This window comes from Malus sylvestris, chromosome 1 (genome assembly GCF_916048215.2).
Source record: "Malus sylvestris chromosome 1, drMalSylv7.2, whole genome shotgun sequence".
In the NCBI taxonomy this organism is placed as follows: Eukaryota; Viridiplantae; Streptophyta; class Magnoliopsida; order Rosales; family Rosaceae; genus Malus; species Malus sylvestris.
This window is the reverse complement of record NC_062260.1, coordinates 23,957,727-23,979,824: the sequence shown is the minus strand read 5'-3', so window position 1 is coordinate 23,979,824 and position 22,098 is coordinate 23,957,727. Positions and strand designations below refer to the sequence as shown.

Sequence of the window (22,098 nt, the reverse complement as noted above, 5' to 3'; positions counted from 1 at the left end):
GAACTGATTATTAAAAAAATATTTGATTTCATTTTTTTTTTTAACGAATATGATTTCATTATGTATGTCATTTTTTTAATAAAAAATATACTTGCTTTACATGTCTTACTATAGATTGAGGGGCCGTTTGTTTGACAGGACTAGGGAGGACTGGACTGGACTAGACTATAGTCCCTTGTTTGGTTTGTAGCAGGATTAGTTTTAATGACCTTAGGTCGGACTCGCTCGGATTATTCACCTCCTTACGCGTTCTTAACGAGGAACCCCAGTTTCGGGAGGACTCGTAAGCCCTGAGAGAAAGCCGCGAGAGAGTCACTCATCCAAGAACCTACGTCGCTCGTCCTCATCGCTGCGTCTTCCCTCATCGTCGTCCTTGCCCTGCTCCCTCATCGTCATCTTCCTCATTCTGATCTCTGCGCCTTCCCTCATCTGCATCTGCTCGCCCTCATCTGCTCCGACTTGTCTGGTAAACTTCGCATCTTCGCTTTATTTCGTCAATTTGTTTTGCAGATCGTGGTATTACTGAGCTTCATTTGATTTTGTTGTTTTGGGTTTGAGAAATTTTCAATGATAGACCTCTGCACTTGAACAAATTAGGGTTTTGATTTTTAGGTCAAATTAAGATTAGAATTTGGGGTTTTCATATTTCAACTTTTCTTTCAAATCCTCAGGTAGTAAAAACCGCCATCACAAAATTTGCTCAGTGATGAAATCTAAGCCCTGAAATTTTGTTTCTTTTCGCGTTTTCTGAAATGGGTTTTTTGATTTTTCGGGTTTTGATGCTTTGCTTGTTTGGATTTTGTGAAGCAATTTCGTGTCTGGGTTTCACAAGAGGAAGAAGAAGAGGAGAAGGGAAGCTGAGCAGAAGCAAGGAGAGGCATTGCGGCGGAAACGTCTTAAGCTGTGCAAAAAGGTTGGATTTTGTGGCTGTTTTTTGGCCGTTTGATTGCCTATTTTGCATAATGTATAGCTTGTTTACCACTCATTGGATTTTGATAGTTGGTTGATTTGGTTTTTAATCTCATTGTTGCGAAAAGTTGGTGTCTTTGCAAGAGGAATTACATTGAATTATGTTACTACTCTTTGGATTCTGTGAGTGATTTTTATATATACCCCGATTTTGTATATATAAATTGGTACAAGTTATTAGGTTCTTCAAATATTGGCTGCCTTTCAATGTTTAGAACTAACCCAACTTAAATAATGAATAATTTCTCTTTAGTTCTTGAGTGCCCTGCCTTTCTTTCATCTGGATCGTAGAACAGAATATTAGGATATGGCCTTCTCATAATCTAGAATATGTTTCTAGCACAGTGGATGTTTTCAGGATTTTGTTTTACCTCCACCATGTGCCATCAACAAGTTTATTAGTATAAACGTGTAGGATATGTAATCTATGTTCTGTTATCTGCCACTTTAAATCTTACTTCATTTTGTTTGTATTCGGTTTTAATTATTATGCGTTCAATTGTTCCAGGGGAATTCTATATCGACTACAAAGTACAACTTCATTACATTTTTGCCGAAAGGACTCTTTGAACAGGTAATTCACGGGCCTTCAATGAATTTGATTTTAGTTTTCAATCAATCTGCTTGCTGATGCAGTTCGAAGCTTATCTGATTTTTTGTGATGAAGTGTAGTTATATCATTTTGCTATGCGTTATGCATAAACAAATTGACTAGAGTGTATGTATGCAGTGTGTATGTATGCAGTGTGTGTGTGTAGTGTAGTTATATCATTTTATTTTGTCATGGTCCTGAGAAGTTGTTACACTGCCAGTGTGTATGTATGCAGTGTGTGTGTGTAGTGTATGTAGTGTGTGTGTGTAGTGTATGTAGTGTGTGTATGTATGTACTGTGTTTGCAGTGTGTATGTATGCAGTGTGTGTGTGTAGTGTGTTTGCAGTGTGTGTGTGCAGGGTGTATGCAGTGTGTATGTATGCAGTGTGTGTGTGTAGTGTATGTAGTGTGTGTATATGTGTAGTGTTTGCAGTGTGTATGTATGCAGTGTGTGTGTGTAGTGTGTTTGCAGTGTGTGTGTGCAGGGTGTATGCAGTGTGTGTGTACTTGCAGGGTGTGTGTGTAGTGTATGTTTGCAGTGTGTATGTATGCAGTGTGTGTGTGTGTAGTGTGTTTGCAGTGTATGTTTGCAGTGTGTATGTATGCAGTGTGTGTGTGTAATGTGTTTGCAGTGTGTGTGTGCAGGGTGTATGCAGTGTGTATGTATGCAGTGTGTGTGTGTAGTGTATGTAGTGTGTGTATATGTGTAGTGTTTGCAGTGTGTATGTATGCAGTGTGTGTGTGTAGTGTGTTTGCAGTGTGTGTGTGCAGGGTGTATGCAGTGTGTGTACTTGCAGGGTGTGTGTGTAGTGTATGTTTGCAGTGTGTATGTATGCAGTGTGTGTGTGTAGTGTGTTTGCAGTGTATGTTTGCAGTGTGTATGTATGCAGTGTGTGTGTGTAATGTGTTTGCAGTGTGTGTGTGCAGGGTGTATGCAGTGTGTATGTATGCAGTGTATGTAGTGTGTGTAGTGTATGTAGTGTGTGTATATGTGTAGTGTTTGCAGTGTGTATGTATGCAGTGTGTGTGTGTAGTGTGTTTGCAGTGTGTGTGCAGGGTGTATGCAGTGTGTGTGTACTTGCAGGGTGTGTGTGTAGTGTATGTTTGCAGTGTGTATGTATGCAGTGTGTGTGTGTAGTGTGTTTGCAGTGTGTGTGTGCAGGGTGTATGCAGTGTATGTATGCAGTGTGTGTGTGTAGTGTATGTAGTGTGTGTAGTGTATGTAGTGTGTGTATATGTGTAGTGTTTGCAGTGTGTATGTATGCAATGTGTGTGTGTAGTGTGTTTGCAGTGTGTATGTATGCAGGGTGTATGCAGTGTGTGTGTACTTGCAGGGTGTATGTGTAGTGTATGCAGTGTGTGTGTGTAGTGTATGTAGTGTGTGTATGCACTGTATGCAGTGTGTGTATGTATGTATGCAGTGTGTGTATGTATGTATGCAGTGTGTGTGTACTTGATTTATAACCATGATATTACAATGTGAATGTTTTGTATTGTGTGGGGTTGATGCTGAATTGCAATTTTTTGTGGTTGTTGGTTGCAGAGAAGAGGAGCATAAACGGAAGGCTAAGGCTAAGGCTACTGCATTACAGGTGTCCTTTAATTTCCCTTTTCACATGCAATGCCTAGCAATGATAGCAATCCTCATACTAGTGTTCTTAGACACATGTTTATAGATGTATAAGAGTAGAACATTTTGAATATGATGCCTCGGGTTAATGAAAACTTTTTTTTTTCAACGCCACCTGTATATTTGTTGCCTCGGGTTAATGAAAACTTTTTTTTTTCAACGCCACCTGTATATTTGTTGCCTCGGGTTAATGAACACTTTTTTTTTTTTCAACGCCACCTGTATATTTGTTGCCTCGGGTTAATGAAAACTTTTTTTTTTTCAACGCCACCTGTATATTTGTTGCCTCGGGTTAATGAAAACTTTTTTTTTTTTCAACGCCACCTGTATATTTGTTGCCTCGGGTTAATGAAAACTTTTTTTTTTCAACGCCACCTGTATATTTGTTGCCTCGGGTTAATGAAAACTTTTTTTTTTTCAACGCCACCTGTATATTTGTTGCCTCGGGTTAATGAAAACTTTTTTTTTTTCAACGCCACCTGTATATTTGTTGCCTCGGGTTAATGAAAACTTTTTTTTTTTTCAACGCCACCAGTATATTTGTTGCCTCGGGTTAATGAAAACTTTTTTTTTTCAACGCCATCTGTATATTTGTTGCCTCGGGTTAATGATCTAGTTAATTTGTTTTTTGTTTTTTGTTTTGTTTGGATAGATATGGATCGAAGGAAGCTTTTATTGATCTTATTGTTAGAGATGTCTTATTTGGAGACAATTTGTATTTGTACGATTCTTGTGGTGATGATGCTACGTGGCAAACAGAGACATGTTGAACGACCCACATTGACTAACCGTTCACTTATTAGACGAGAGATTAGTTTGTGTTATCTGAATGGTATAATAGGGAATACTGATACTGAATGTGTCAACGAATTGAGAATGGATAGAAGGACTTTTGGCATATTATGCGACTTACTTCGTCAAGATGGGAGGGTAAAAACTGATGGTTTGGTGTCTGTAGAGGAACAGGTGTGTATGACTTTACAAATATTAGCACATCATACTAAGAATCGTAGTGTTGGCGGTAGATTTTATAGGTCGGGAGAGACTATAAGTAGGTATTTCAATAGCGTATTGCAAGGAATTTTGCGATTACAAGGTATCCTACTAAAAGTCCCCCAGCCTGTGCCTATTGATTCTACAGATCCTAGGTGGCGATGTTTTAAGGTATGATGAGAATTTTTTTTCATTTTCCCTAAGCTTTAACTCTTCATTCCCTTTGTATAAATTAACAAAAACTTTTTTATTTTTTATTTTTAAGAATTGCTTGGGAGCATTGGATGGAACACACATTGATGTGCATGTACCTGAAATTGACAAACCAAGATACCGAACAAGAAAGGGTCGAGTCGCAACTAATGTGTTAGGTGTGTGTTCAGGAGATATGCAGTTCATATATGTGTTTCCGGGGTGGGAGGGTTCCGCATCAGACTCTAGAGTGCTACATGATGCAATTAGTAGGCCTAATGGTTTTAAGGTACCAGCGGGTAAGACTATTACTTAGTCTCAACTTTGTAAGTTAGGTTTAGTTCTGTTTGTCAACTACAAAACACTAATAAGGTCTTCTTTTTTTTTCATTAGGTTGTTATTACCTTGTAGATGGTGGTTATACAAATGGTGAAGGATTCCTTGCACCCTATAGAGGAATACCTTATCATTTATCTGAATGGGAGGGACGAACACCTTCTAATAAGGAAGAATATTTTAACATGAAGCATTCTAAGGCAAGGAATGTAATTGAACGCTGTTTTGGCCTGCTAAAAGGAAGGTGGTCGATACTAAGGAGTCCATCTTTCTATCCGATAAGGACACAAGGTCGAATAATTACCGCTTGTTGCCTACTACACAATCTTATTAGGCAAGAGATGTCTGTAGATCCAATGGAGAATTTGCCAATAATAGAAGATGGACAAAATACAGAAGAAGGTGAATATGTTGGTAGTGTTCAAACATCGGACCAGTGGACTGCAATGAGGAATGATATGGCTCAGGAAATGTATAATGAGTGGAGAGCAATTAGGAACCAGCAACCGAACTAGCTATATGTGTTAATGATAACATTTTATTTTAGTATTCCTTTTTTATCATGCATTTGTTAGATATTAGCACAATGATTGGATGGTATGCAAATTAATTGGATGTTATGCAAGTTGATTGGATATTATGTAAGTTGATTGGATATTATGCAAATTGATTATTTGTATGGTATTTTCCTTCATTAAAATATTTTTTGTTTAGGTATGGATAACGAAAATTTTTTGAATGCTACTCAAGAGCCAAAAGGAAGAAGGCGTAAATGGGAAGCATTTGAGGAAGAAGTATTACTAGGAGTTCTTGAGGATTTTGTTGCTCGGAAGCAACGGTGTGACACCGGTGCTTTCAAACAAGGTACTTTGGTTGAAATAGCAAAAGCTGTCAATGTTTTATGTCCTCATTCAAATATAAAGGCAAATCCACATATTGAATCCAAGTTGAAGAAATGGAAAAAAACATATAGTATGGTCGTTGACATGATAAACACAAGTGGATTTGCATGGAATGATGTCAAAAAGTGCGTTGAAGTTGACAGTGATGACGCATGGCAAACTTATGTGCAGGTTCATATCCTATTTTATTTATGCATTAGTTATATTCTTGCTGCTATATTTGTTACGCATGCTAAATTTTAGTTTTGCTATGTTGATATAATCTTAGAGAAATAAAGAAGCCGATGGATGGAGAAGCAAACCTTTTCCACTGTTTGATAGATTTGCATATATATTTGGAAAAGATCGGGCTACGGGTAATGTAGCCGAAACCCCTGCTCAAATGATGGAGGAACAAAGTCATGATCATGTTGGTGAAAGTGATATTGGAGGTGAAAATTTTGTTTCTTCAATGAACCAACAAAGCCAACAAAGCACCCCATCTGAAAATAGCCAAAGAAAGAGGAAAAGAGCTGTGGGAAGTTCAAATGATGGAACCGAGGCAATTATCAGTGGACTGAAAGATTTTTATGTTGAAAGTGGGAAGAGGATGCAAATGGTAACTGAAGCTTTAGTTCAAGGTACTGCAGATCATACTGACATAGCTAATGAACTTGAAGCAATGGGTCTCTCTCCTATGGATCAAATTGATGCATTGTCTCTTATTTTGGATAAACCAAAAAATGTGGGAGTGTTCAGGGCAATCAAACCGGAACTCAAGAAAGTGTTCGTCCAAAGGCTTTTAAGCGACAACGCAAGCGGATGAGGATTTTAGCTAATGTTAACATGGATGTATTTTAATAACGTTAACATGGATGTATTTTATTAATCATACAATCTTATGTTATGACTTATAACTTAGCTTTGCACTAGTATTTTGGCTTATGTTAACTAGCCATTTTGTAAATTATGGAGATCTATTTTGGCTAATGTTAACTAATGTTAACTAGGATTTTCTAAATTATGGAGATCTTATGTACTTGTATTTGTTAAAGTTGCATGTATTGGGCACTATTATTTTTCTTCTGTTGGGTGATAGAGTTTAAATCAAGCTACATTTGCAAATTAAACCCAATTCTATTAGCAGGTAATAGAAACAAAACAATTGTCAATTTTTTTTAAGATTCATAATATACATGGCAAAAATATGCTCCAATTAACCCATATCATGAGATTTGTAGCATTACTCTATTACACAATGGCAAAAATTTGTAGTCCTAGTCTAAGCAAACACAAATCTGGTGAACAGTACTGTTTTTCTTATCCTGCTTCTTAGTCCGAGACTGCACCAAACGCTTCACTAAGTTAGTCCAGCTTAGTCCAGTCTAAGCCAGTCCAGCTTAGTCCCGGCAGCTAGTCCAGTCCGAGACAGTCCAGCGCAACAAACGCACCCTGAGGGTCTAGTTGGCATTATTTATTTTTAAGTAAAACGTACTACTAATTCATTTCAAATCTGACGTGTTATGTTTTAAAGTCTTCAATCTTGTATTTTTACATAGAAGCACAGGCATGGACTTTTGAATATCGTATCATGTTGTGCTAAAGTGGTAATTGGCGATGTTGAGGAATCAATATTGGGTGCATTTGGATTGCAACTTGACTTAAACAACGATCAAGTTGGTTTGGGAAACAAAAGCAAGTTGCAAGTTTTGCCTCACTTTTATTATATAAATTCTACCCTACATACGTTGTGTGTTGGAAGAGATATATAATCTCCATTAGCTGGCTGCAAGTTGATTAGCAAGTTGGCAAGGAGGCAATTTAATGTTCCATCTTGTTTACAAAATCAAAGCCACCCATTACCTCATCACTTACGAGAGATTTTTCAGGGTAATCAGAATACAAAATAATATATACTACGTGTCACTATATAAATTGTGTGATATGCATGTTAAAAAGTTAATAACTTAAATATTAAAATTTTTCCCACTTATATAAAAACACGTGAGATACCACTTGTATTCCAATCACATTAAAAAAATTCTCATCACGTATGTACGTGCGTGTCCCATGACTAATTTGACTCGGTCAACCAAAACTCTAATATTTTGGTTGAAATTTCCTTCAACCAACCATTGTCTAAAGGTCCAAAAGACCGCTATATATATATATAGCAAGTTTAATTTCCATGATCAATGTAAGACCACTCCAAAAATTGTAAACAATATCAACTCAGAAGTTTAGAGATCTCGTATCCAAATGTTCCTTTTCGATAAATATAAAAACAGCTTACGACGGACCACAAACTTTATAATTTTCTAGCTTGTAGGTGGTCTTCAATTTCCATTTTAGTCAACAGCTATATATTGAACATACACATATATACACTATTAAAGGTACAGAAGAAAGTGTGTTTGTATATCTATGCTGAAATTTGTCTTAGGGTTTAGAAAATTTATCCGAGTAGCATATAACATAGCTAGTGATGATCTGAATTACAAGATCGAATTTTTATGTGCATAAATAAATGAATGGCTTTCTGCTTGTCCTTCCTCAATTTTTGGAGACTTTTCCACTAATTATGCAAGAACATTATCAAAGCAAGTGATGTTTAAACTGTCCCTTAAATTATGTGGTGTTTTCCACTAAGCAAAGATTTCGGGTCCCAAAGTACTCTGTAATCTTTTATTTTGATGAGTACTACTTTTGGTGATTAGAGTGCACGATTTGTATTATGTCATCAGCTTTATGTATATGTAATGCTTCACAAATATATTTTTATGGGAAATTGGTTAAATTAAAGAATGTCAAAGATAATCTCAAATGTTAAACTGATCAATTTAATTGTTTACTTTATTTTTCGGAAGTATAATCTAATATCACCCGCATGAGCATTTTTCACAAAGTCAAAGGATAGAAAAGTTTGGCAAATAGAAGCTCATTCCAAGTATCTTGAAGGCCAGGCAAGCACCAATGCACACAGTCATATCTAATAGGGTTTGCTAATTGTTCTGGGGACAGCCGGCTCCGCTGCTTCTTGTAGATTGATGTGTGTGCATCTTTCCGATAGCTTGAGAGTTGGGTGATGTTGAGAAAGGTAATGGGCACCTTTGATTTATTGAACACCTCTCCTATGATCTGCATTATATCATCCGTAGAATCTGAACCCTTGTAGTTAGGATCTTCACTCAAAGTAGTTTGATTGTAGCAGCTGCCTCCTCGGTCTCCTCCCCAGTCTGTGCTCCTCGCAAATATGTTTCTGTCATTTAATTTATGTTAAGTTTCTTGCAAACTGTTAAGACTTCATTCGAACGGGGGAATTTGAAAAGAAAATGATATGGTTTTAACAACGAGACTAAATTTGCTTCAGAAGTTAGAAAGCATCGGATTGAATGCATTTGAGACAACTATATGCAAAGAAACATTTGAAGTTCAGTTGTTTTCTTTCTCTATTGTTAGTCTTGGCATGTATATTATATCTTTACAATGTTATCTAGATCCCTAGATTTGGCCCCAGTTTGGGGTTGAGGTGATTTTAAAAAAAAACTCATATGAAAAAAAGCTGGGAGTGTTTTTGGTGTTTGGTAAACTTAAAAAAAATGGCTTATTTTGGAAGCTGCTGTGAGAATAAGCTGAAATCAAAGGAAAAAGCTGAAGCTGCAATTTGTAGCTTTGGAAAACTGGCTTTTTTTCAAAGCACACAGAACTACAGTGCTCCTTTAATGAAAAGACCCACTATCAGACTGCTTTTTTTTCCAAAAGCACTTTTACAAAAAAGTTTACCAAACACTCTGCTGATTTATTTCACAGCCGCTTATTCTCACAGCACAGCCGCTTATTCTCACAGCAGCTTTTTTTTAAAGCACAGCAATACCAAACCAGCCCTTGGAATCCCAACATCCCAACAGGCCCTTATTTAAATTCTCAGGTATCTTGATAGGAATTAAGTGACAGGAAACATCATGCCTGATAATTTATATATCTTAGCAACTTAACTTGACAACCACTCTTCCCTTTTTAATTCGTATCTAAAATCAAATACAGTAATGCACATGTTTTATAGGAAAAACTGAAAATTTTGCATTTAATTATTGTTGTGTCTAAATTATCTTTTTAAAGTGAACTGCTAATTTTGTTCCTGAATTATTGCATAATTGAAAATTAGGTCCTTAAACTATTTTTTTCAGAAAAATCTATCCTTGAATTATAAAAATATGTCAATTATATCCCTATATTATATTGGAAGATACTATATTCAATTTTCTGTCAATTTAAGTCACATTACTTATATGTGATACATATTGGAGGGTAGATTTGTAGTTTTTCATAAAGAAATAGTATATGGAGTTAACTTTGGAGGATAAATTGGTAGTTTTTCATATAAAAAAAAGTGTAAGTTTACTTTTGAGGGTAAATTACACGTTAATTCTCAACCTATATGAAATGTTAAAGGCTTATAGACGAGAAAATGATAATATTACACTCTAAAGTGTGTCAAGTGACTTAAGTGATGAAAAATTGGATAAAATAACTTTGAATATAATAGTAGGGATGAAATTAGAAATTTTTAATGAATTTATGGACTTATTTTACCCAAAAAAATAATTCATTGACCTAATTTTCACTGAGGTGATAATTCATGAACTAAATCAGCACTTCACATTTTTTTTTATACAAGCGATATCGTTGTGTCAAGTTATTTATTGATAGAAAGTGGGTTGTTCCATGAAGGTCAGGGCTACTAGTTAGGGCCAAATTTGATGAAGGCCCACCTCTTCATTTTTCAGTTAAAAAATACACTTACATTAAGACCATCTCTAATGGTTGTGTTAAAAGTCAAAATTTTTAGCCTGGAAAATTTAGCTTTTAGTCCATAAATAGTTTTTCTGCTCCAACCGTTTTTGCCTAAAATTTTAGCCGGAATTATTAAAGAATAAACTTAGGCTTTTTTTTTTGTTAAATTAAATTAAAAAATAAAAATTTTATGAACATTTTAATCTAAAAAAATTTAAATTCCGATAAATATTGAAAATTTTAAATTCTGATTTCTGGGCTAAATTTTGGGGGGAATCTGGTCTTAGTTTAGCATTTAGCATTTAGCACTTAGCCCAAAATTTCCCCTTGGGTTGGATTGGGTTTGGGGGGTAATTTGGCTTTTAGCCCATCATTGGAGTTGGTCTAAGTAATTTGTCAAAACTACCTTCAAAATATCTCTTTTCAATTATTTTTTGGAAACAAGTGAGTTCAACAAAAGCTAAACAACATCGACATCTCTCCAGCGCAACTATCACAATTCTCATCCAAGACCATCAAGGAAAAAACATATATGTTTTTAGTGAAACAACACCTTTTCAATAAAGTTTAAAGTTTGTCACTTTTTTTTTAAATAGTAAAAGGTCCATAAACCCTCCTTGCTTCTAATCATCTCATCAATTTGAGCTCCCGGCTTTTCATATAATGGCTTTACACTTTGTTTGACCTATAATAAGATTGGAACCGGATCCCAATAATCTGAGCATAAGGATCAAATGATCCGGGTCGTTGAAATTTGATCCAACGACTACAAACAAGGGCCTTCTAAAAGTTATAATAATTGTAGCCGTTAGATCAAATTTCAACAACTCGGATCTAATGATCCTTGGGCTCAGATTATTGGGATCCGGAGAGGATCCAGTTCCAATAATATTAACCTAAAGACACAATTAAAAGAGCACTAAAGAGCGGTGATGTACACTAAGCATATAATGGTATGGGTCGGCGAAGTACGGCACAAAATGCCTCATAAAAAACATTGGAAAAAATAATTTGGCATTGTACAAGCTATTGTTTGGATGCAATGAGAATAGTGTTGCATTCCCCATTACTTAGTAGTGTTCCCGCTGAGCTTTCTAACTTCGCCCTTGCTAGTAGTCGTATAAAAAATTTATGCAAATGTCACTTTAACAAGAGTGCAGAAAGAAAAAAAATGCAGAATAATTTCCTATTCTATTTGTAGGCAAAAGAATTCCGCATGCATTAGTAAATTGATGGTGATAGAAATGAACTCACTTTCCATGAACAGGTGACATACTAGTGAAAAAGACCCTCGTCTTCTCGGGATCCATGTTCTTCTGCACCCATCTTTCCAAACTTTTCATCGCCATACGATATGCTTCCATGGTTGGCATCTCCACGACATTTTTCACCTCATCATCAATGGACCATAATCTGCAAATTAAAAGCTTAAGCAATTAGACATATAATTAAGCAATGAAGGAAGAAAAAGTAAACTACATAAACAATAATTAATATGCATAATTTGTGAAAATTAAGGAGAGATATTGATGTGTGTACAAGATTTTAAACTTGAAGAGTGCAGTCATCCACCAGAGGTAGGTGTTAAACACCAATATGTCAACACCCTCCCAATGTTTTCCATGCTTATTGATGCATCCTTTCCTAACAATCTTTTCAGATACCTTATGCACCACGGCATCATCTGAGTTTGATTCAAGAAGAAATGGTGCCCAATGGAACTCAATTGTGGCATTGTATTCCTGACAAAACTTGGAAAATAATAATGTCAAAGATTTCACAGAAGATGCTCAACGGTCCACTATTAATGAGTCAAGCACAGATATTGTTCCTGCCAACAACGTCCTTGCGTGGGTGGAAAGCGCTTGTTTTGCGGCTCCGGCACTCTGAGCTAATATCACTCAATTTCGCTACATGTTAGCTAGTTGGTGTGCGGTTTTAACACATGCAATTAAAAGTGAAACCACTCGAACATAAGTTATATTTTACATTATTCAACAAATAATTCAGTAAAACAGGAACAACTTTGTTCATTTGGTATGAAACAAAATAATGAAACACTTGATCAGCTTGGCTGTGAAAACAGTTCATGAGTCTGAATCGAAGGATTCCATAGATTTAGCATAACTGGGGATAAATGAGTGGAGAAGGCAAATCATGGAAGCAAATTGACCCCGGTTTAGAGAATCTCCGACGAACATCATCCTCTTCCCTCGTAGTGTCTCGAGCATCATAGTGGCGTTGAAGCTGCAGGAATTTGTTGCCACAAGGATATTGTACATTTTACAATCAATAATCCAACATCAAGTTAACAAAATAATAATAATCCAACATCAAGAAACATAAATTATGGTTTTTTAGCTCTTAAGTGACAAAAGTATATGATTAGGGTCCAAATATTTGTGGGCACCTTGAGGAATTTTGTAAGGTCTACAACTCTATAGGCTCACAACGGATTGGGCAGTTGGCCTACATATTACAAAGAAAATAAGACTCTGTAACTACTAATAAGATTTGATTTCTACACACTTATTTTTAATTTTATAACTTTTATTTATTTATTTTTTTTTTAATTGAATAAACAGAAGAAAAAAAATGTGGGAATGATTTCGCTTAAGTTCCTAGTAAAAAATGGAGAAAACGAGGAATTAGCGCGTTTTACATCCAATGCAATGTTCTTTTCGAATGTTGGGATTTTAATCGATTGTAAAATTGGGTTAATGACTAGTATAGCATGTCTCGCATTCAACTCAGATGTATATACAAGCTTTCGATACAAAATTGTAATGTTGGTCGTGCAGCTTGGCTCAAATTACTTGCTCCTTCATTAATATCCCCACACTACACCACAAAAGCTCATCAAGGATGAAGAAAATGCGTCATTGTTTCAGTTCTAGGAGACGAAAATTAAGTGTTCGAGGTCCTTGTTTCTCCCAATTTAGGACGCAAATATATCGAGAACACAGGAACTGTGTACTTGTATCGTAAAGAAGGATAAAAAAAAAAACATGTTGTATAAGATTGCAATCGGCCTTTCAAACCGTTTTGTTTCTCGGTGACGAGATTGTAAGTAGGGATCGAGAGAACTGGGAGAGTTCCCGTCGTACGATGCTTTTGTAAAGCTCAAAACGGAAAGCGAAAAATCGGCTCAACTTTCCCAAATAACGCCGATTAAAACGACTTTTTTTAGAGACTGAGCCACTGACCTGGGAAGATCGCAGCCGTGGGTCTGCCAACGCCATTTCTGGTACTTTGTCGGGCCGCCCGTGTTCTTGGAAGGTCAGCTGCGGCTGAATGTAAGGGCACTCCGATTCCTCGTAAAGCGGCCGAGTCGACTCGTCAAAATTCCACCTCCCGCTGAACACGCCACACCCTTCCTCGTTCTTACCTATGGCGAACGGCGGCAGCTCCTCCCTCTTCGTCTCTAACCCCATAATTCGGACAGCAGTGGGGCCGAGTTGAAGCTCTACGTCAAAAATGTACGTCAAATCCTCGCCGAAAAAAAAGACGGCAAAAAGAGAAGCAAGGCGAACACTGTGAAGAGGTGGTGAGAGAGGCGACACTTCCGCACAACAGTAGTTGGTGGCTTCGTTATTTGCATGCATGGGCTTCTGGTGCTGTACCTTTTTTTCTTTCTTTCTTTTTTTGAATCTGTATATATTAAGATTTTTCATGTCAAGGGTTTAAGGTTGTCGATGAAGAAAGAAGATAATGATTATATAGAAATAATATTGGATGTTTCCTAATAAGTTTCCACTTTTGATGATACGCAATCTACATTATATTACAGTATTTGATGTGTGGTAAAATTTCCTTATGTACTCCTTAATTTCCTTGCCTTTTGATTTTTGAACAAGATCCAAGCAGTAGATTTTTGTTCTAAAAAACCTAGATTGAGAATCCCACACCCAAAAGTATAACCAAAACTCATATTCTAAAGCATTGATTTTGTACACTCGCACTTTGTCTGTTTGAGTTCCTTCTCTTTTTTTTTTTTAATAAAAAAGAGGACAACTGGTAGTGAATTACGGTTATCCACTCATTTTGGTCCCATAGGAGACTAGTTGGAATTTTCGCAGCCTTATCCTTCGAGTTCCTTCTCCCTCACTTTAATGCTTTGGAATGGTTCTCTAATTTTGATTACTTAGTTAACAAAACACGAGAAGTACATAAGTGAGTGAAGAGAATGGAAGTTGATAAGTACAGTAGCAATCAATTATTTAAAGTGGATGCCTTGTACGACAAGGAAGATGGTGGTCATATTCCAATGATAATGGGTTGCGGTGTCCTCAAATTTGTTAGGACTAAATTGTCTAACATCAGAAAGATGGAGAATCTGAAAGTGTTATAAGAGTTCTTGGGCAACGCTTCACTTACAAGCTGGTTTAAGTTCTACTCATGAGCTCTTAACAAAATTGTGCACTTGCTGGTTATCGACTTCATTGTCTCAACCCTAGCAACTCGGCTCGTCAGATGAACCCGCCCGCATCTTGACTCTTAGCTCCAACTGAAACTCACAAGGCGCTGCCGCAGGCACCAACACTGGCTGAAGGTGCTGCGGGTGCAAAGCCAGAATGTACACCTTCTCTTCTATGTTTTGGCCGTCCCTTGAGAAGATTGTTGCCGGCCAGAGACCAATTGGTTGCTTTGTGCTATCAGGGCCGTCTCTGAGATTTCGGGGACATTTTGCGAAATTTATAAAATGACCCCTCCTTAAGATAGTTTTAAAAAAACTAGAACAATGTATTGATGTTTGAAAACAATCACTTAAATTAAAACAAACTTTAGCACTCACTGATTGCAAGTTTACAAATATCATTAATCATAAATAAAAAAGCTGCAAACATAACCTTCATTAAATAATCAAAAGCAGTTCAATCTTAAACAACGAAACATGGATAAAAACTTCAAAACTCAAAACTTTATAATTTCACTTGAATACGTGATATTGTTCTATAATAAAATTAAAAAACCATCGTTTTTTTGGGTGTTATTATTGACAATTAGAATATCTCATTGTACTCCAAATTTTTATATTGAGTAATGCTAGAGTGACTAAATTTGTAGACAAAATTTTGTAAATTAGACATGAATTGATTATTGGATTATTATTTAAGCGTTGATATATGTGTTCATTTCCTATTAGTGATACATCATTTAGTTTAATCTTCCTAGCATTACCTTTTTATATTTAAAAAGGAAAAAAAATTATTCTTATAAGGAATGCAATGAGATTTTAAAATGCTAAAAAGATTCATTTTCTAAATATAAAACATTATTACATAATATTAGATGGCAAAATTTTGGAGGCCCCTTCAAATTTGAGGTCATATGCGACTGCACCTTTCACTCCCCCTCAACGTCCAACGTCCCCTCTGTGTGCTATAACTTCTTTTTCCCTTAGTGGCTTTTGAAAAATTAAATCTCAATCATCCCCTTATTTTCCTTTGTAAAATTAGAAGCTATGATTATATATTAGAGAAAGGTCTCAAGTTTGACTATCAAAAACGACAACGTACGAGGCATATGTGGCCAACAGTACCAACATGTTTTTAGAAGTTGATCAGTGAGTGATACCTGATGGTTTGCAAAAAATACAATGTCATTTGGCTTCAAAGCCGTCTACGAAACATGACTCGAACAGAGTGCCCTTGAAAACAATGTGATAATTCTCTACTTTCTTTTTGTTTATACTATACTTAGAGCCTTCGTATTTAGACCTCGTATAAATACTTAAGAGACTCAAATATAATTATGTAATAAATGAAGAGGGCAAATATGTAATAAGCGATGAGTCATTACTCTATAAAAGAAACTCCTCACCCTCACAATCCTCAAGCCTCACATCCTCTAAACAGAGGTCTCATCCTCACCACAATCCCTACTCTCAAACTCTCTCTTTCTCTGGGGAACTCCCCCTCACCCTTGTAATCCATACATACAGTTAGAGAGAAATACAATCAATATCAGTGTGGACGTAGCCCAAACATTGAGGTGAACCACGATACATCTTGTGTTCTTTACTCTCTTGCAGATTCACGGTTGGATTTACGTTGTTCCAAGACCCTCCGGTTTTGTGCATCAACACTTTTAATTAATTACTATACTCAAGTATTCTCCTTCACAAACCTCAAATTTCATAACAAAATTTTCATTTTTCACATTTCAACTTCAAAGCAGGATTCAATCTATCTATCTTCCATGCCAAATTTTTCATGGATAACTAATTTACACTTATTCCTTGCCACCAGCTAGATCTCACCATGCAATGACCATCTTGAAAGGGCAGAGGATGAGAACTCACCACTTTGGACCATGATCAAGGATAGAAAAGTTTGGCGAACAGAAGCTCGTTCCAAGTATCTTGAAGGCCAGGCAAACACCAATGCACGCAATCGGCATAGCTAACAGGGTTGGCTATTTGCTCGGGAGTCAGAGGGGACCACTGCTTCTTGTAGATTGATGTGTGGGCGTCCTTGCGATAGTTTGAGAGTTGCGTGATGTTGAGAAAAGAAATGGGCACCTTCGATTTACTAAATACATCTCCAATTACCTCCATTATGTTTTTCCGGGAATCTGAACCCCAGTAGTTTGGATCCTCAATCAAAGTAGTCTGGTTGTAACAGTTACCTCCTGGTTCACCTCCCCATTCTATACCACTGCCAAATATCAAATGTCAGTCCACCTTAATCTTGTGAAAACTTCAAGCACAAATTACGCATCGGGGTCATCACAATTTTGAATGCTATATTTATGATTTGAATAAATAGTGTTGAGAGAATTGTGCTCACTTTCCATGAGAAGGTGACATGCTAGTGAAAAAGACCCTTGTCTTCTTGGGGTCCATGTTCTTCCGCACCCATCTTAACATAGTTTTCATCGCCATACGATAAGCCTCTGTCGTTGGCAGCTTCACAATATCTTTCACCTCATCATTGAAGGAACCTAGTCTGAAAATTAAAATTTCAGCAATTAGACATTTTTTTAAGCAATATAGGAAGAGAGAGTTAAGTAATTTATAATTTGATAGGGGCAAGAAAGTACATTATTTTAAATTCCACGCCGGTCATCCACCACAGATAAGTATTGAACACCAATAAATCAACGCCCTTCCAATGTTTGCCGTGCTTATTGATGGACCCTTTCCTTACAATCCTGTCAGATATCCTATGGACGATAGCATTATCCGAGTTTGATTCAAGCAGAAACGGCGCCCAATAGAACTCGATTGTGGCATTGTATGTCTGCACATTATGGAACACAGAATAGTAAATGAGTCAGTAAAACGTCAATGTACATTTGAGAAGTATGAGAAAAAGTGAAAACGTCAATGAAATGTCACCTTGGCTGTGAAAACAGTTCGCGAGTCTGAGTCGAAGGTCTCCATGGATTTGGCATCATCCGGGATGAGCTTGTGGAGAAGACAAATCATGGAAACATACTGACCCCGGTTCAGAGAATCTCCAACGAACATCATCCGCTTCCCTCGTATCGTCTCGAGCATCAATGTGGCATTGAAGCTGCATAATTTGTGAGAAGAACGTTATACATGTTACTCTATTGGTAAATTAGAAAAAATCCATCATCGAAGGATATATGATTTTTATAAGATTATCAAATTAATGTTAATACCAATGACATTGTAACACCAAATAAAAACTACCAGTGACAAATATGCAGAAGTATATATTATTAGAAGGTAAAATTATGTATTTTAACTTGGCTGTTTATGAATAAATTAAACATACTATAATTTGTTAGGACAATTGTGGTACAACTAGGGGCTGTTTGAGGGATTGAGATCCTCTCCGGATCTCAAACTCTAAAGCCTGCAGCAATCCAGACCTTAAATTTTTAGAAAAACTAATGAAAAGGGTTTGGAAACTTTGAGTTTTAATGATAAGTACAAAATAAAGGGTAAAGTGAATAGTACCAGAATTGACTTTTTAGTATAAAAATGTGGTTTTTCGTTAAAATGAACAGTACCGGAAGCTTTTCGTTAAAGTTCTCTAAATTTTTTTGGTCTTCATTATCCCATCTCATTGGCCTACCTCAAACAACACATCTCTCTCTCTCTCCAACGTCCATATTGCTCGGTCCGTGGGCTGAGATCAAAAGAGGATCTTAATCCCTGTTTGAGATTGTATCTCTAAAAAGTACATATGTTCATAAGCGCTTATGTTAAAAGTAATTTTATGATAAACACGTTGAGATGTTTAGTAAAAATCAAAGTATGGTCACGTGCTTCTCTTGAAAATGCTTCTAATACCTAAAAGCACTTTTAGATAATTACCGGGCCGTTCTAAATAGCCCATACTATGGTGCTCCCTAAGCCCGTACACAATTTGGGCCCCACCTCATCCCCGTTGTTCTATGGAACAGTGGGCCCCGTCCCTTAGTTGTCTCGAACGGGCGACAGATGGAAGGAATGTACGCGATCTCGATTTCTCCGGGAACACAACAGCAGCGTATAAACGACTGTCGACCCGGCCGGCTGGAAGCAACCCAGCCGGTTCGATCGGGAAAACCGGTTCGTCAAACAAGGACAAAGGGACAAAACCGGTTCGTTTGTCGGTGACGAGATACGTAAGTAGGGATACAGAACTAGGAGAGTTCCGGTCGTACGATGCTTTTTGTAAAAGCTCAAAAGGGAAAGCAAAAAATCGGCTCAACTTTCCCAAACAACGCCGATTAAAACGAGGAATTGACGCGTTTTTTTTTTATAGCGACTGAGCAACTGACCTGGGAAGATCGCAGCCGTGGGGCTGCCACCGCCATTTCTGGTAGTCCTTGTCGGGCCGCCCGTGTTCTTGGCAGGTCAGCTGCGGCTGAATGTACGGGCACTCCGATTCCTCGTAAAGCGGCCGAGTCGACTCGTCAAAAACCCACCTCCCGCTGAACACGTCGCACCCTTCGTCGGTCTTGCCGACGGCGAACGGCAGCTTCTCCCTCTTCTTCCCTAGCCCCAAAACGCAAAACCCAATTTAGTAAATTGAAAAATATTCAAATTTTTGCAATAGGAAATTGATTGACTCGGTGGAATGAGGTAGGTTGACTCAACGGTTTTGATAACGAGTGGGTCGGAGCTGGTGGTGAGTTGACGGTGGCCGAAAATGCAGGTGAGGTCCGCGCCGTAGAGGACGGAGACGAAGAGGACGAAGGAGAGGAGGGTGAAGAGGTAGGGAGAGAGTCTAGCCTTGCGGAAGACGGCGGCGGAGGAGGAGTACGGCGGTGGCTTCATTAGTCTCGTGAAATCGTATAATTGTGTTTGGATGTGTGATTTAGTTTGGATTGGAAATTATGAGATGGAGGTCTCCATACAGATTCATCGTCCGTGAGAAGAACAAATATATAAGAATCATTTGGGTCGGGAATATTATATTAAAAATCGGCAGTCTCAGCACCAACGTCGACTCCGTACACCTTATTACCTACCATGCGTCATTCCACTTAATCATAGTTTTTCTTTTCCACTTAATCATAGTTATATTTCACAATAAATGCTCCCTTTTAATTTTGAAAAAAAAATTAACTATAATTAGATGAAAATGAAATGACACCTAGTAAATAAAGAGGTGGTTACGGTGATGAGCAAAAATGCACTAATTTTAATCATGTTGTTACAAAAAAAGAAAAATGAATTAAGTGATTTAAAAGGAGGAGTATTTTTTTTTTCTTGAACAAATTATATTCTCTACATAGGAGGGGTGGGCTTAGCCTTATAATTAGCTAGTAATAATGTGATTCAAATTCGTCTTTGCTAATAATTAAACATAAGACATCTCATTTACAAGTAAAAAGGAATACTACTAGACCATAGTGCTAAGTAGCAAATGAGGAGTAAATCTAAAATTGAAGGAATTTTTAAAAGGGAGAGCAACTATTGGTTTTGCAATGACAATCCACTCTTGTAGAGGCTGGAAAGACTCACAAATGCATTTCAACCTACTCCTAATCACCATTGGATAATTCACCAGCGCTAGGAATTGAACCCAAGACGTGCCAAGTGAAATAGAGTTTAAAATTCATCCCCAGTCACTTAGCAACGCCGTGGTTAGGCCTGGCATTTTGGACCCAACCCGTTAACCCGACCCGACCCGACCCGTTAATATTTGTATTTGGGTGGATGCTTAACGGGTCGGGTCGCTAACGGGTGAACCCGTTAACAACCCGTTAAATAACGGGTCACTTTGGGTCAACCCGTTAGGACCCGTTAACACCCGTTAGCACCCGTTAGTTGAGGATATTTTAGTAATTTTAGTAAAGTTTTAATAACAAAAAATAAACTTTATGAAAAAAAATAATAATAATAATTGTTAACGGGTGTTAACGGGTGAAACGGGTGACCCGTTAGCTTAACGGGTCGGGTTCGGGTGACCCGTTAACTTAACGGGTCGGGTTGAACCCGACCCAAACCCAATAAACCCGACCCGTTTACAGGTCTAGCCGTGGTGGTTTGATTCCCTTACTATTGAAGCCAATATGATATCCAAAGGTAGGCCAATGAATAGTAAATTGCATCTCAGGCATTTCTGTGTATGGGGAAATCATTAAACCAAATACCATTTCTGGTCCCAAAAGAAAAACTGAATTCCAAGAATACAAGTGGAGCGGAGTGGGTGAGACTACTACAGGTGCATGATTATAAGTAATAGTGTCTATCAAATTCTCTACTTTGAGAGAGAGAGAGAGAGAGAGAGAGAGAGAGAGAGAGAGAGATGAAATATTAGTTTTAGGTGGAGGGTGATTGGAAAGTGGGTAATATTTCAGGCTCAAAGTGGTTAGCATTCACCTGCTTTGGCTTTCTTAATTCTGTACTCAATAATACAACAAAGAAGTAGCAGCTCAGCTGATCACCTCACATTTAATCACAACAAATAATCATAGTTTGGCCAAAATTAATTAATTACAATTATTGACTAACTAATAACTTGTAACCTTGTCGACTCTCTCAAGGGGGAACCGAAGCCATAGGCATAGGAAGAAGAGGTTTAACCGATGCCAAAGAAAGGAATAGAACCCACAGACACCGGTTATGACCCAGGTAAGTCAATGTATTCCTATTGTTCCACGACCTCTAATGACATTGGGACAACGCAAGGACGTTTTAGATCCAACTTTAGTGTAAGTTCTATAAATAAAGTTCAGAAAATACAATGTGAGAAATGCATGCATCGACGCAAAACAGAAAGTTTGATTGTCTCTATGTCTGTAAAGCTCACACGGTAAATGCTTTTAAAAATTAATTTTCTCGCTGTTGACCCCCAGAACCCCCTTCACTTCCTCACCAAAATATGAAGAAAGATACCAAAGGAAGAGTTCACAGTACATAAATTTCGATAATCTTCACCAAGAAAATACGATTCATCCCTCCTAAGTACAAAAAAATTTCCAAACACATAAAATTTCATTACAAAAGTTGACAAATAAATTCATACCTGAGACTGAAGAGACACAGAGCACATTGCAAATGGCCAAATCAAAATGAGGCAGACTTCATGTATGAAAGAGTTGTGGTTAAGAACCTTCACCCTTGTTGCATTTTCTGGTGCTTTTCAAAGAACCTCGACAATGTTGTTAGCCAGCCACATCAGAATCAGTAAGGAAATAATGGCACATCAGGTAAAGCCTTTGATATTTTCAATTCATGAGGGTTTCTGTGGTGAGAAACGCTCCAAACAGCCTTTGTCCTATCATATCACCATACTACT

General features: G+C 37.3%; 2 protein-coding genes, 1 long non-coding RNA gene and 1 pseudogene across 6 annotated transcripts; 2 read left to right on the top strand and 2 right to left on the bottom strand.

Annotated features, from left to right (window-relative positions):
• The first annotated feature begins 126 nt into the window (after positions 1–126).
• LOC126624379 (protein ANTAGONIST OF LIKE HETEROCHROMATIN PROTEIN 1-like) lies at positions 127–6,639 on the top strand. 3 transcript variants are annotated; one of them, XM_050293465.1, is made up of 7 exons: positions 127–466; positions 808–913; positions 1,478–1,543; positions 3,105–3,153; positions 3,844–4,355; positions 4,450–4,675; positions 4,770–5,337. In XM_050293465.1, exons 5-7 carry the CDS (start codon positions 3,846–3,848, stop codon positions 5,225–5,227), a joined length of 1,194 nt encoding a protein of 397 aa, XP_050149422.1. In that variant the 5' UTR covers positions 127–466; positions 808–913; positions 1,478–1,543; positions 3,105–3,153; positions 3,844–3,845; the 3' UTR covers positions 5,228–5,337. The 3 variants fall into 3 exon arrangements, 2 of the variants coding, with proteins under 2 accessions (XP_050149422.1, XP_050149489.1); XR_007624129.1 differs by lacking the exons at positions 3,844–4,355; positions 4,450–4,675; positions 4,770–5,337 and adding exons at positions 5,463–5,785; positions 5,883–6,639; XM_050293532.1 differs by lacking the exons at positions 3,844–4,355; positions 4,450–4,675; positions 4,770–5,337 and adding exons at positions 5,427–5,785; positions 5,883–6,639.
• A 1,852-nt stretch (positions 6,640–8,491) lies between these two features.
• Positions 8,492–15,217, bottom strand: LOC126614852 (protein trichome birefringence-like 33; annotated as a pseudogene).
• Positions 15,218–16,501: 1,284 nt separating this feature from the next.
• Positions 16,502–22,093, bottom strand: LOC126623631 (protein trichome birefringence-like 33). Of its 2 annotated transcripts, none has more exons than XM_050292598.1 (6): positions 21,826–22,093; positions 19,130–19,341; positions 17,730–17,907; positions 17,432–17,631; positions 17,179–17,337; positions 16,502–17,046 (listed from the first exon to the last, which is right to left on the bottom strand). In XM_050292598.1, the coding sequence occupies exons 1-6, from the start codon at positions 21,850–21,852 to the stop codon at positions 16,707–16,709; spliced, it is 1,116 nt and encodes a 371-aa protein (XP_050148555.1). In that variant the 5' UTR covers positions 21,853–22,093; the 3' UTR covers positions 16,502–16,706. The 2 variants fall into 2 exon arrangements, with proteins under 2 accessions (XP_050148555.1, XP_050148546.1); XM_050292589.1 differs by lacking the exon at positions 21,826–22,093 and adding an exon at positions 19,449–19,811.
• LOC126623653 (uncharacterized) lies at positions 20,336–20,881 on the top strand. Its single transcript, XR_007623829.1, has 2 exons — positions 20,336–20,421; positions 20,828–20,881. It is a non-coding gene; the product is annotated as an uncharacterized LOC126623653 (long non-coding RNA).
• Positions 22,094–22,098: the final 5 nt, after the last annotated feature.